Here is a 15,049-nt window from a genome sequence, read left to right on the forward strand (position 1 = left end):
AATGTTTATGAAAATTAATAAAATATAATTATAGAAGAAAAAAAAAAAAGAAGTGTGGCATTGGGAAAATCTGCTGTAAAAGACCTCTCCAAAGTGCTGCATGTCAGTTTAAAGACTACAGTGCACTTGATCCAAGCCATGGTCTTTTCAGTTGCTTCCTGTGTGCCTGCAGGTTGGATAGTGAATAAGGATGAAAAAAGAATCAGTGCCTTTGAATAGTGATGTTAGAGAAGAATGCGGAATTTCAAATAGATTTTTAAAAAAAAAGAAAAAATACCTGGTTTTGACAGAAATGCAACCAGAATGTCTCTTAAAGGCAAGGATGGCAAAACTTTGCCTCACCTACTTAGGGCACGTTGTAGGGAGACACTATTCCCAAGAAAAAACATGATGCTCGAAAAGCTGAAGGGCCAGAGAAGGAGAAGCAGAGCTCCAACAAGATGAACTGACACAGTGACTATATTGATGGTAAAAAGAAAGAGTTGAGTTCCCGATGAACTTGGAGAATTTTCTAGTTCTAACACTTTATGATCCTTAATACTTCACAGAAAACCAAAATTTGCCAAATGTATTTTAATTGTAAAGCTGTATAGGTTTTTTTTAACACATAAAAACTGTATTTTCAAAGAAACATAAAATTCATAAAAGAAAAGATATGATATAAGTAAGATGAAAATGTTGATAATTTCAGTCTTTTCTCCATCTGTCATTATGTTGGCTATCAGACCAGCGGTGAGGATTTTTACCTTCTTGATACTAGTAGAAATGCAGTTCATACTGAAAGCTATAGCCTTTGCTCTTCTGCAGCAAGCGTTTCAAGTCTTCCTCACTTTCAGCAAGCAAGGTTGCGTCATCTGCATAACGTGAGTTGTTGATGAGTCTTTCTCCAATCCTGATGCAACATTCCTCTTCATAGAGTCCACCTCCTTGAATGATTTGCTCAGTGTACGGATTGAAAAGATCAGGAAGTATTTGGCTTTGGGAAAATCTGTTGTCAGAGACCTCTCCAAATTATTGAAGAGCAATGATATCAGTTTGAAGAATTAGGTATACCTGATTCAGGCCATGGTATTTCCATCACTTGCTTTGCATCTGGGAGCTGGACACTGAATAAGAATGACTGAAGAGGAGTCGATGCCTTTGAACTGTTGGGTGCTGAATATCCCATGGACTGCCAAAAGAACAAACATATGTCTTAGAGAAAGGGCAGCTGGAATGCATCTTGGAGGCAAGGATGGCAAAGCTTCATCTTTGAACATGTTGCTAACAGAGGCTGTGGAAAGGGACATCATGTTTCAAAAGGTGGAGGGTCAGTGAAAGACAAGACGACTCTCAGATAGATTGCCACAGTGACTGCAGCAGTGGGCTCAAGTGTGTCAGAGGTGATGCGGATGGCACACGATAGGACGGTGCAGATCCATTGTCCATAGAGTCACTAGGAGTCAACTCAACAGCATCTAACAACAAATTTTAACAATTCTTATTTTCCTACTTTTTAAAATTCTTCTAAGAAAGGAAAAAAAGCAGACTGCTGATACCTCACCAAATAACTCATGATCTGGTTTAGATTCTGTGTTCTGTTTTACACACAGGATATGAGACAAGTTTGTAAGGAAAGCAAAAAAAGAATCTGAATGGATATATCTGCTCAAAGAACATTTTTTTACCATAAATCATATTAATAAACACACACAACTCAAACAAACATTTCACAAAACTATTTCCTCGCTGCAGGAATTCATCAAATTTGAATTGATGGTCTTATGGGCCATGCTCTACAGTTAAAAAGGCACTGCTTTTACACCTCATCTCTTGTCTTCCTGTATTTAGCGTTCAGCCTGTCTTTTTGGTATTTTAGCCTTCATTGTGGAGTTAAACCAGAACCAAAAATTAGGGGTTCACTCCTGAGAAAGCCCTAGCTTTGAGATCACATAGCAGAGCTGAACTGCATGTCTTTGATTCTGTGACATTCCGACTGTGAAACTTAGGGCAGGTTAACATTTTCCATATTTGTGTGTTTATGTGATTCACTCACATGGTCTGTGTTGGTACTGTTTGTAGATTTGGCAGTGTGGAGGTACTTTGGAAATTGTTACTTGCTCACATGTTGGGCATGTATTCCGGAAAGCTACACCTTACACATTTCCAGGAGGCACAGGGCAGATCATCAATAAAAATAACAGGCGACTCGCAGAAGTTTGGATGGATGAATTCAAAAATTTCTTCTACATCATTTCCCCAGGTGGGCATTATTTAGTCTTCAAAACAGTCCTGTCGCTGATATGGTGGAAAAGGAGCTTAGAGCAGGGAACCAAATATCTAATATAAAGTCATTTTTTAAAAAATTAAACCACTCTTGGTATATAGTTTTTAGCAAGATGTCTGGTATAAGATGTTATCAGCCACAATAATACACTATACAATTTGTCTCATTTATTGTTAAACCAAGTGCTACTCGTGTAGTATTTTTTAACCTAATTGCAATATTTAACATTTATTGCTTTTAAGTATCATTGTGTTAATCTTCAGCCATTTCCTTAATGTATATGAATTTTTCTATATTCTTGGCTTTAACCAATACCGCCAGCTGAGGTTTTTTACAGTAGGCTTTGATATTCTCCATAAGCAAGTCCATGATGCCTTCAGGGCTTTCATGAAAGTGTCAAGTCTTTGAAACCCATTACGTGCCTCAAGAAACTTCCTTCTCGTAGTTAATGCATTTTGTGGAAACAGTTGTGCCATCAGCCTGCACTCATTACCATTTTACCCTCATTTTTGTTTTAGGTAGTATGCATAATTCAATAAATTGTATGAGAGAGACCTGGCTAAAAAGTATTGATTAATATCTGATTGATTTGGTCCAAAGAGGTCTGGATTTTTTCCCCTCTCCTTAATAATACCATGTTCTAAACCCACTTAACTTCTGTGTAGTTCTAATATTAAAAGATATTTAATTCTCATAGGCACTTAATTTTTCTTTAAAGGCTCAAAGCAGACTTAATCTTCTTTCTTATTTTAAGCTTTGGGAGAGAGATTTGTATTGAGTATGAATTCATTCCACACTTCCCATTCATGTGGTTTGTTGGATGAATTATTTAAGTAGACTTATGCTTCCTAATAGAACACGAATAACTTGGGGTCCATTCTTTCTTTTAACAGGTGTTACCAAGGTAGACTACGGAGACATATCCTCAAGGCTTGGCCTCAGGCACAAACTACAGTGCAAACCTTTCTCTTGGTACCTAGAGAATATTTATCCCGATTCTCAAATCCCACGGCATTATTTCTCTTTGGGAGAGGTAAAAATAAAGCTCTGTATCCTTTGTAGTTAGTATTTTCTCACTTCTCTATGAAGAGCCCTCTAGTGGCGTAGTCGATAGGGTGGTGCACTGCTAACCGAAAGGCCTTGCTTCTTTAGCAGTTCAAATCCACCAGAGACTCTGAGGGGAAAAAATAGTCTCCTTCTGTATGATTTACAGTCTCTGAAAACCCACTGGAGGGTCAATTGTTAGTGGGTTCTGTCTTGACAGTAAAGAAGTTTCTCTATCAAAAATTAAACTTAAAAAAAAAATTAAACTTCCAGCAAAGAAGTGCCTTTATCTTAAAATTGCATAACATTAAGTATGGAAAAGTTCTTGTTAGTTGAGAGGGTAATTTGAAATGTTTACGTTTTAAGCATGTTCTGTTTTAAAATAAGACTTCCTCTGGACTGTCATAGTTATATTTTTGCTAAAGTATATCGGCATCTTGGCAAACTTTCCATTAACAAGCTGATTCCTTTCGTTGAGACCATTTACTGTGAAAGTTAATATTACAGTGTTACTGTGAGCTTATGGCATTTGAATGTGAAGGTAAATAGTAAAGAAATGACAGGGAAATGTGAAAGAACATTCCTAACTGTGTTTTCAGCACTTTGAGGAAGGAGAGTATTTTTCTCCCTCGGGTTTTTTATAGGGAGCTCTGGTAACCTAGTGGTTAAGGAGCTGTGCGGCCAACCCAAAAGCACGCGGTTCGAATCCACAAGAGAAAGATGAACAGTCACCTTCTGAGTGACGTACAGCTTCTCAAAATCTGCTGGAGGGTCAGCTGTGAGTGGGTTTAGACTTGGCAGCACATGGCATTAAGCCTTCTGTGGAGTGTTCCAAGTTGCTGTTCTTAATTTGATCCCGTACAGGTGGAAGGGAGTAGAGATAGTTTGCATCTCGGTTTGGGCAGGAAAGTTGGAGAGAATGTGGGCATATTTATTTCTGCAGATGCCTTTAGTTAAATTTCTTTTAGAGTTCTTCAGTATATATTCTTAAAAGTTGAAGTTTGATCATTTCCACTTAAATTGCTGTTGTTGTTAGGTGCTGTCGAATCAAGTACGATGCATAGCAACCTTATGAGGAAGAGACCTGAACCCTCCTGTGTCGTCCTCGTCATCTCTGGCACACTTGTGCCCTTTGCCACAGTCACTGTATCAGTCTGTCTGTTTGAGGGTCTTCCTCTCTTTCACTGAACCCCCGCCTTTCCAAGCACTTAGGTAACACAGCTCTGCTTTTGAGAGTGGTCCCAAGAACAGTTTCTTACACCTTGTTCCCACCCTATTCCTCAAGTCTGAGGGGCTTGTTGAACTTCTTGAGCGCAGACATTTCTCATAGTTGAAGCACAGTGGCTCGTTGAGTCTGTTCTCTTTGCTGCAGCCCCATTCCAGTCAAGAGAGGCCCTCATGGGCTGACTTATTGGAGGAGGAATCAGATGGTCACTCCTGTGACTTGCTTTTGGAATAGAGAATGAGGAATCAGGTCCCTTCCCTGCTTTTAAACTAAGCCAGTTTTGGACAACACCTAGGCATTGTAGATGGGGCCAGAGCATAGGCAGTTACAAAGAAGCGCTTGTCTGACCGGTGGTGAAGGAGTGCCAAGGCACGTTTTCCTTGTGCCCGGCTCCTTGCCAGCTGGCTTCCTGCTGATTATTGCCTTAGTAACTGTGCACCTGGTTTTAAGCCTGCTGTGCCTTTAATACAAGTCACACTGTCGGACTCCTCAGCTCTAGTTTGGGGGTCGGTGTCATTCTCAAACACCGACCACAGTGCAGCCAGAAATCATATCTTGTGTCCATCCCTCCACCTTGTCAGCCTGAGACTGGAATGTAGCCATTCAGAAATCTCTTTGTCTTACTTCACTGACTAGGGAAGCCTAGAATCATCAGTTTTTAGAATAAAAAATAATTAGAAGATGTGAATATGAATAGAATAAGAGACACAACTTACAGTGCTTGGTGTCAACTCTGTTTGACCCCATAGCTCCTGTAGTGGCCTTGTTAAGAAGTGGTGCTGCCAATCCTAAAACAAGTGGTTTGAATCCACCAGCTGCTCTGCGGGAGAGAAGCAGTCTCTCTTCATGTAATTTACAGCCTCTGAAAACTTGCTGGAGGGTCAGCCATGAGTTGATTCTCACTTGATGCCATGAGGTGTCCCCCCACCCTGAGCTCATGGAGAATCTAGAACTGGAAAATATATTCCACTGTGTTATACCTGAAAGTGGAGTATTTTCACCAAAAGCAGAAGATAGTATTCATGCAGACCTTTGATGGTCTAGTCAGTCTTGAGGGCTGACCTGTTTTTTGTCCCCTGGCTCTTATAATCCTAAGATTTCCTGAGGCTGTACTCACTGTCAAACACCAAGCTTAGTGCGTTATGTATATTAACTCACAGGGTCTTCATATCAACATTGGGCAATGGGTGCTGCTACCCCAGTTCACAGATAGGTAAATTGAGGTACATGTGAAGGTGTAAACAGCATGGTCACAGCCATAAGTTGGGAGAGACAGGATTTCAGTACTGGCAATCTGGTCCTAAGCCTTATGCTCTCAAATAGTAACACCCATCTTTTTCAGATCCAAACAAGATTTCCCTTATGTACTCAATTAAAAACATAGGTTTGGAGGAAGGGGAAGTGAGTTCTGTACACAAAAATTGAGGGGAAATGCTGATTTTTATTACTTGCATTTTCTGGACCTCCGTTTCCCACTCCTGCTGAGATTTTTGGGCACTGGGGTCAAGGATTTAGCCTAGCACGAAAGTCAGAATTTCAGAGCCTTGACATGTGGCCTGGCATTGTGTCTTAATGGCCCAGTCACAGTATGTTCAAAGACTCAGAGATAATTCTTTAGTAAAGAATTTATTTATTACATATTTATTTAGTAAAGGGTTTGCTTTTTTAATAATAGTACCAGGTAAGACTGATTGATTAGTATGTGTGTGTAGGTTGTGTCCTTCACTTCTCTAACTCCTGATACTTTTCCTATTCGTTGTCCTATAGATAAGAAACGTGGAAACCAACCAGTGTCTGGATAATATGGCTAGAAAAGAGAATGAAAAAGTTGGAATTTTTAATTGTCATGGTATGGGGGGTAATCAGGTGAGTATCTCAGTAAAGGAGAGAATTTTCAGGGTGGTTTTTTGTTGGGGTGTTTTGTTTTGTTTTTCTGTTTCCCTGATACCATTCAAGAAAAGTAAAATTATAAAGACAGGTGAGGGGAGCCTTCAGTCTAATTCTTACTTTTAAGAGAAATATTTGCAAAGAGCCCGTGGTGAGAATTGGGTGTATGTGACTGTGCATGAGATTTACTTTGCCCTTTCAGTCCGGCAGATGCCCACACTTGACAGTACACTTAGTGTACACGGCACTCAATATCAGATTTACTTAGCTCTGTGCAAACTTGGTGGTGACTTTTCGCAGTCGTTTTATTCAGAGAAGATATATTTTATAAAAGTTTTTTCTTAAGCTCACATTTTTTACAGATATTATCTGGAGAGATCATCACGCTTGGTCTTTAAAAGAGATGCTTAAATTAAAAAAGACTAAAAAAAGTTCCTTATTATTTTAATAAAGTTTTTAAAAATGCAGCTTGAAATGCACATTCTTCTTATTAATTGTCTCATTAGTTGACATTTATGACAATAGTAAAAAAAAAATACCATCCAGGTATTTTCCAGATTAATAAATTACATCTGGCAGTAACACCGAGATGTAAGGGGCAGAGCGGCTCTGGCTGTGCTGGTGAAGGCTGTGTGTCAGCTTGGCTGGGCCTTGGCTCTTGGTGGTTTGGCAGTCATGTTAGTGATGGACTTTGGTAGTTATGAAATGATGTGCCCGTCCTCTGATTTGTGGTCTGTGGTGGTCCTCTTCCATTTTCCCCAACACTAATTTTAACTTAATGACCTGGTCATTAACAATGTTGGTAAGTCAGGAGTCATTGTACTTACTTTTTCCGCGCTAAGTTTTTAAACATGCAGAACATCTCTTTCCTTTCTGTGAAAGCTTATGTGTTTGCATTTTCTGTTTTTAGGTTTTCTCTTACACTGCCAACAAAGAAATCAGAACAGATGACCTTTGTTTAGATGTTTCCAAACTTAATGGCCCAGTCACAATGCTCAAATGTCACCATCTAAAAGGCAATCAGCTTTGGGAGTACGACCCGGTGGTAAGTTGCCTGAGGAAAAAATAAGGATGTGTAGCATTGGCATGGATTTCTACATTTTACATTCTTGAGTTTGAAAATGAGTCTCATTATACTCTCAGAATTTATAGATAAATAGAAAATAAAAGTAAGAGAAGTGTATTTTATTCTCCCTAGTAATTAAACTAGTTTTGCAGAGTCCCAGAAGCCCTCATTTCCTGGGCCTTTGTTGTTCCTGGGTAACCACTGACCTTTCTGTGTGTCTTCGAACTTTGTAGCCTAAGAGGAAGAAATGGAACAGTAAGTGGGCGATTTAAACCAAATTATTAGGCAAAAAGAGAATCTTAATAAAATTATTTGATTCATAATCATTTCTCAGTAACATGCATAACAAACATTTTCTATTTATCTTTGATTTTCTCTGAAGCCTCTGTCCACTCCAACTCATAAAGACCACCCATCTGGTTTGGGAGCGTATATGTATTTGTGAGAGGAAACCACTCATCCTTCTCTCACAAAGCACCTGGTGGATTAGAACCGTTGGCCTTTCAGCACAGAATATAATGCAATATACTACCAGAGCCATGTTTGTTATTGTTTCTATTAAAATGTACACATTTTAACTGTGCTCAGTTAATACCAGGACCTATAACACTGATCCCAACCAGAGCAGTGATTTAATAGGTTCCAGTAAATTACCTCCTATAAAGCATTCTCCCTCCATCTCTGACTGATCTTCCAATTCTTGACTCTACAATTCTGGAATCAGAACCAGTATCTCTTTGCTCTGTTATTATTCTGCTTATGAGCACAACTGGTTTTCTTCCTCATTCTTGTTCCTGTTTTACTTTCTGTTTAGAATGAGGATGGTAAAACATGACCTCACATACTTTGGACATATTGTTAGGAAGGGCCAGTTTTTAAAAAGAAGATTGATGCTGGGAAATGTGGAGGTTCAGAGAAAGAGGAAGCCCCTCCAGGAGATGGCTTGACACAATGACTGTACCTGTGGGCTCGAGCATGGGGAAATCGAGGCCCAGGGTGCAGGAGAGGGAAGATTGCAATCCTTTGTTCTTGAACAAGATGCATTAGTAATAACTGGTGATTGGCATGCAAAAGCTGAAACAAAGGATGGGTAGTTGCTAAATACGCCCTTGGTCACAGAAACAAGGCCAAGTTTGCATGGTAAGATTTTGTACAACCAGGTACCTTTTTTAAGAAACACAAATAGAAAGAATACACATAGGCCTCACTTGATGAAACGATTCAAGAATCAAATTAGCCACATCTGTGGAAAGAGTGAAAAGCTCAGTATCAGTTAAGAGCAGGGCCAGGGACCAAGACTGGAGTGAATCATCAACTTCTCACGTGTATGTTAAAATTGAAGCAGGACAAAGCTGAAACAAGCTCACTGAGCCAAAATACATCCTTGAGTCAATTCCACCTGATAGTGAAACTGTCTCAAAATTTATTTCATTGATGACTAAAGACCAGTTGTGTGGTGTGAAGTCATCATACACATGAAGAAAGCAAAATATCTCAGTAATAAAAAGAAAAGACCAACATGGATGTCAGAAGAGGCTCTGAAACGTCCTCTTAAATGTAGAGAAGTTGAAACAAAAGGAACAAGTGGTGAAATAAGAAAATTTAATTTCTTGGGGTTTGTTTGGGTTTTTTTTTACATGTAAAAGTTATTGGATTGGTATAGTTTTGCAGTGCATGGGTAGCTCTAGTGTTGTAGTCTGTAGCGGATACACTGCTTACCCAAAGGTTGGAACGTCCAGTAGTTGAAACCCACCTGCAGCTATAAAGAAGGAATATAGCAGTCTCCTTCCATTGTGATTATCAGTCTAAGAAACCCCATGGAGGGTCTCTATAGAACCAGTTTAACAACGGTGAGTTTTGAAATTTTGCTGGAGATAGGGCATTGATGTCAGCCATGGCAGATTCATGTTGTAGTTATTCTACTTTTATATGTTGTTGTTGTTGTGATGTGCTTTTGAGTCACCAGTGATTCAGTGGCTCAATGAACAGTGAATCTGAACCTTGCCCTATCCTGTGCCGTCCTGACTGCTCGAGTGCACTTGAGCCCCTTGTTACAGTCAATATGTTAATCTGTCTTGTTGAGGGTCCTTCTCCTAGGCTGTTCCCCCACCTTTTTGAGTGTAATATCTTTCTCCAAGGATGGGCCCCTCCTAACAGCATTACCCAGAGTTTGTGAGATCGGGTTTCACCATCTTTGCCTCCAAGAGGCATGCTGGTTTCACTCTGTCCTGTACAATAATAGAAGAAGAGGAGGAAGAAGAGAGGAGTAAAATTAATTATTGTTGTGTACCATCAAGTCCAAACTGCACCACAGCTGACCCTGCAGCGGGTTTTCAGAGGCAGTTCATCGAGCAGGAGGAAGTTGCCCATCTTTCTCCCCCAGAGCAGCTGGTGGATTCAAACTGCACACCTTTGCACTGTCAACTCATTTCCTTACCACCAAGGAAAGGGACAGAAGTAGTAAGTCACTGAATAATATGTATAGAAGCTATTGAATGGAAACCTGTTTTGCTGTCTACACTTTGCCAAAAAATATTATTTTTTAAAAAAAAAAAAGGCAAAGAGTTGGACCTAGACTTGGTATTGGGGATGTTTATTAGAGAGCACCTTTTGAAGCAACACACACCTATTGACAAAAGGAAGAAGCAAGCAGGATTGGTGAGAAGTCTGGTAGTAGCACAGACTCAGAGCCTGAGTCGCCTTCACATTCACGCTCAGCTTTTGTCTTGACATGAGAGCTCTGTGGGTGTGGGTGTGGGTGTGGGTATGGATGTGGGTGTGGATGTAAGAGACAGAGAAGAGAAGAGCATCTGCACTCTGTGCCCAGGACTGTGAACCAGGTGTGCAGTTTGTCAGGACACTGAGTTTTTTTATTATGAGGTCCTTTATCAAGCACTAGTTCAGCTAGGCAGAACTTAACATACCTGATCTCCCTGCTTCTTCCCCATATGAAGTAAGTGGCCCTGCTCCATTGTTAGAGGTGCAGAAACCAGACTCATTCTGCTCAGGGGAACATCTTTCATACATGATAGACTTGGTGTTGTTGTTGTTGTTATATGCCGTCGAGTCGTTTCCAACTCATAGCGACCCTATGCACAACAGCCCTAAACCCTGCTCTATCCTGCGCCAGCCGCACCGCCTCTGATACACCCATCCCGATTACCCCAGTCACCGAATCCATCCATCTCATAGAGGGTCTTCCCCTCCTGTGCTGTCCCTCCACCCTCCCAAGCATGATGTCCCTCTCCAAGGACCCGTCCCTCCTGGCAACATGTCCAAAGTATGTCAGACGAAGCCCCAGAATCCTTGCCTCCAAGGAGTAGCTTGGTTTAATCCTCTCCAAGATGAATCTTTTTGTTTTCCTGGCAGTCCATGGTACATTCAGTACCCTTCTCCAGCACCACAGCTCAAAAGCATCCACTCTCCTTCTGTCCTCCCTAGTCATTGTCCAACTCTCTGACGCATAACAAGCGATTGCAAATATCATGGCCTGTATCAGGCGCACCTTAGTCTCCAGAGAGACACTGTTGCTCCTGAGTACCTTTGAGAGGTCCCTAACAGCAGACTTTCCCATCGTGGTACGCTTTTTGATTTCCTGACTGCTGGTACCAAGAGCGTTAACTGTGGAGCCGAGCAAACTGAAGCTGTGAACAATCTCAATCTCTTCGTCATCCATCCTGACGCTGCTAATTGGTCCAGTGGCGAGAATCTTTGTCTTCTTGACATTGAGCCTTAGTCTATACTGAAGGCTGCAGTCCTTGACCCTTCGCAGCAAGTGCATACTTGGTAGTCACATGAAAACTGTCACCGTAAAGTTCACACTGTCACCCATGAAATGCACAGCAACTGCTTGAATACAGGAAAATAACCACTGCTGTGCTGACTTGCTCCAAGTCTACTTCATCGGTATGTTATTGTTTGTTGTTGTTGTGCAGTGCCGTCGTGTTGTAGACGACTCTTAGCAACCCTATGAATGAAAGACCTGAAAACTTGTATAACTTTCATCATTTCTCTAAGTTCATAGGCATTTCCAGAGGCAAGCTGTTTCATAAGTGGATGCCACTCCTGCTTCCAAGCTTGTTTTAATAGGGGAGCCCCATCAAATACTGTTCACCATGGATAACCATACTCGCATTTGACACATCAGTGTCATGGTGTTGTCACAGAAACCATGAGTTACCTCTGTACAGGAAATGGACAGACCAGTACTATACCACTTAGAAGAATGTTGGACCAAAAACAATTAAAACCAGGCCCTCGACATCGGTATACATTACAGCAAAGTGTGTAATACTAAAATGACCAGGAATGTGTGAATTCTGGTGCAGCATGGGTGGCACTAGAACAGAAATTGCTGAGTGACATGAGTCAGTCACAAAGGGACAGTTTGGTGGAAGACCACTCATATAAAAAGAAAGGAGAAGTTTATACACAGAGAATCGATCTTGAAAGGTTAACAGAAATGAGACATGAGGGAGAAGAGAGAAAAAATTCCTGTGGTGTCACTCTGCTCTGCCCTGCAGGCAGGCTTGTGAGCTGGGGCTGACCTCCAGCAATGAGTTTGGGTGATTTAAAGTACTTTTATTTATTTTGGTTTATTTTTGGAAAGCCATTTGAGAGAATTGAAACAAAAGCCAGAGTGACTACGTTGGTGAAGATGAACAACATGCCTTTAAAGGGATGTTTATAAGGGGAATATAGAATTTTAGGGAGAGGCACCCTGTGGTGCAACTCTTGGCCACTAGTTAAAAGTTAGTGGTTCTTACCCGCCAGCTGCTCTTCCTGCGAGCATTACAGCCTTGGAAGGCCATTGTGCCAATTCTTCTCTCATACAGGGTTGCCCTGAGTTGGAATTGACATGACAACAATAGGTTTGGGTTTGATTTTAAGAGAAAAGAATACAGGGAAACAAAGAAGGTGGAAGGATCAGCCTTGGAATGGAGGGACCTTTTCCATTGACTGGATGATGGAAAAGAAGTTTGAAAATTTGGCGGAGGCTGGGAGGCAAATCTGAAATCTTTAGTATGAGACCTAAAGTCAGTGGTGGTGGAAGTAAATGGTGGCATCTTCCACTTACTGATTCCCACAAGGAAGAAGTGATTGCAAGTTAAAATATGTGCATACAATCAGAGGTTGGTTTTAAATTCAGATAGGGGCAAAAGAAGCCTGATTTGAAGAGAGCTTTTTTAAGGAACTTGAGTTTAATCTGACTATAGAGTATCACCACTTGAAAACGAAAATACTCCAGAGGAGAGAAACGCATTAATATAGACCCACAAACGGAAAGACCAGATAAATGTGTGCTCATAAACGTGTCACTGTAGTAACATGGGATCATCGTCATCTTTTTTTTAATTGATTTGCATACAAAATTTGTATACATTATGTCCCACACTATCCTTCATTCACATTGTGTTTCATACAATCATTCCCATTTATTGTATTTTATAAAATGAATCACTACTGAACTGATTACCAGTACCCTGTCTTTGCAGATCCCCGCCAGATCTTTTCCATTTCCTTTACCCCTCCCTCCACCCACCAGATTGTACAACCCTATAATTTTCCCCATCCAGCCTTACTCCTCTGCTCGCACCTCTTCTCCCCGTGAGTCCCCATATGTGTTTACTAGTTAAACTTCTAGTTTTATAATAATGGTCTTAGGCAGTATTTGTCCTTATGAGACTGAGTTCATTCTGCATCGTATTCTTCATCCTCTCCCGTTATGTAATAATTTTCAAAATCATGACTCCTGAGTGCTACAACACAGGATCATCTTTTTTTTTCTTTCTTACTTACTGAGTCTTTTTTCTCCTTTACAGACTCTTTCCAAGCATGATGTCTCCTTTTTTTAAAAAAAACAAACAAACTTATTTTAATGAAAGTTTACAGAGACTTTGGATTTCCATTAATTCATTGTTGCACACTTTCCTCCTGCCCATCCCCCCCCCCCCCAGTTCCCTTTTCTCTTGAAAAGTAAAAAAATAATAATAATTATTTCATTGTTATACAATCCCCCCCCAGTCCACTTCACTATGCAGCTTTCATTCTTGGACTCTTGTCATGACACTAATGCCTAATCATATATTCCTTCTAAACAGTTCTCTTCCTCATCTGTTTCAATGCAGTATACATTCTTCTTAGTTTCCCCCCAATTCTGATGTCAGACCTGCTTTACAACAGTGGCACTATGCCGTATTTGACCTTTAACACAGGATCATCTTAATAAAAATTCCTGCATGGCTACTTTGGCACCCTTGACATTAACATGATCATGGCACATCCCATCAGAATCATCAGCATGGGTCTTATAATCATACGATTTAGCTCTTTGCGCTCATCTCTGTTGCCCTTTTGAAATTAACCTAAAATTCAGCATGATTGCATCAAATCTAGACTGTAAGCCATATTCCCCCCCCCATAGTGCACCCCTATAAATAACACACACGGAGCACTCATAGGACACTTAACTGATGATGGGGTTGCATGGTTTTGGGGGGAAAAAACAAACCCAAAAAACAAACATGGAACCTGTGTATTGTTTGCATAAAAATCTCATACGGTGGCTACATCTGTCAGATTCATTGCTATCTATTCAGCTATTTACTAAAGCCCAGGTTTGCGTGAGTCACTGTGCTATGTAGTTAGATTCATTATCTGTTTACAGTCTGCTGAAAACATGCCACTTTATCCTCATATTAAAAATGATAATGTGTGAGTTAAGCCAGCTCTGAACTCGGGCTGTCTGACTCCAAAATCCTGTGCTCTGCAGCTGCTTTCATCACCGGAGCCTCTGTATTTGCTGAGGACATAGACATGAGGTTGATGAATACTCAGCCCTAGTAATCCCAACATTGGTAGGATTCTGAGTCTTTCAAAGGACCCACAGTTCTAAGAACTCGAGGTTTAGAATCACAGAATTTATTTGAACAGCCTTAAATCAGAGAAGTGCAACATTTTAAAAATAACATTTTGAAAACAGGTTGAGGATCCCAGATGAGGATCCACTTCTCTGGTCATTTTTTTTTTTTAGGAAACTGAGCCATTTAAAAAATGAAGTTCTGCAGTAATACAGAGCTTATGGCACGATTGAGGCTTGGGATTTAGGTCACGTTGTTCCACGGCCAGTATTTTTCCACCATACCCCAGCACCTTCCTGTCTACCCCAGCACATAATGCTGTCCGTAAGTGGGCACCATTCTCTCATTATGTTTCAGTCAATGTCACTTTTTCTATGAAAAAAAAAATCCGTAATCCTCACAAATGATGGTAGAGAGAGTTCTTGAGTTTTGTCTATTTGTTTTGCATTTTCATGAGTGGTATTTTGTTGTTGTTTTTTTTATTTTTTTCCTCTCTGTTGTTTTTAGAAATTAACCCTGCAGCATGTGAACAGTAACCAGTGCCTGGATAAAGCCACGGAAGAGGACAGCCAGGTGCCCAGCATCAGAGACTGCAATGGAAGCCGGTCCCAGCAGTGGCTTCTTCGGAACGTGACCCTTCCAGAAATATTCTGAGACCAAATTGACAAATTTTAAAAAGAGGAAGGAGAAAAAAAAAAGGA

The 15,049-nt window shown here is 40.5% G+C and overlaps 1 protein-coding gene across 2 annotated transcripts in view; it reads left to right on the forward strand.

Moving 5' to 3' along the window:
* Window positions 1-15,028, forward strand: part of GALNT1 (UDP-N-acetyl-alpha-D-galactosamine:polypeptide N-acetylgalactosaminyltransferase 1 (GalNAc-T1)) — a 59,870-nt gene extending 44,842 nt beyond the window's left edge. The window contains exons 7-11 of one of the 2 annotated variants that reach the window (XM_006889185.1): window positions 2,062-2,242; window positions 3,160-3,299; window positions 6,303-6,401; window positions 7,333-7,467; window positions 14,856-15,028. In XM_006889185.1, the coding sequence (XP_006889247.1) occupies window positions 2,062-2,242; window positions 3,160-3,299; window positions 6,303-6,401; window positions 7,333-7,467; window positions 14,856-15,002 (702 nt within the window). In that variant the 3' untranslated portion in view covers window positions 15,003-15,028. The remainder of the gene's footprint in view (window positions 1-2,061; window positions 2,243-3,159; window positions 3,300-6,302; window positions 6,402-7,332; window positions 7,468-14,855) is intronic. The other variant, XM_006889186.1, reaches the window with a different exon arrangement.
* The last annotated feature ends 21 nt before the right edge of the window (window positions 15,029-15,049 follow it).

This window comes from Elephantulus edwardii, unplaced genomic scaffold (assembly GCF_000299155.1).
Source record: "Elephantulus edwardii isolate Elephantulus edwardi_28Jun2011 unplaced genomic scaffold, EleEdw1.0 scaffold00076, whole genome shotgun sequence".
Taxonomy (NCBI): domain Eukaryota; kingdom Metazoa; phylum Chordata; class Mammalia; order Macroscelidea; family Macroscelididae; genus Elephantulus; species Elephantulus edwardii.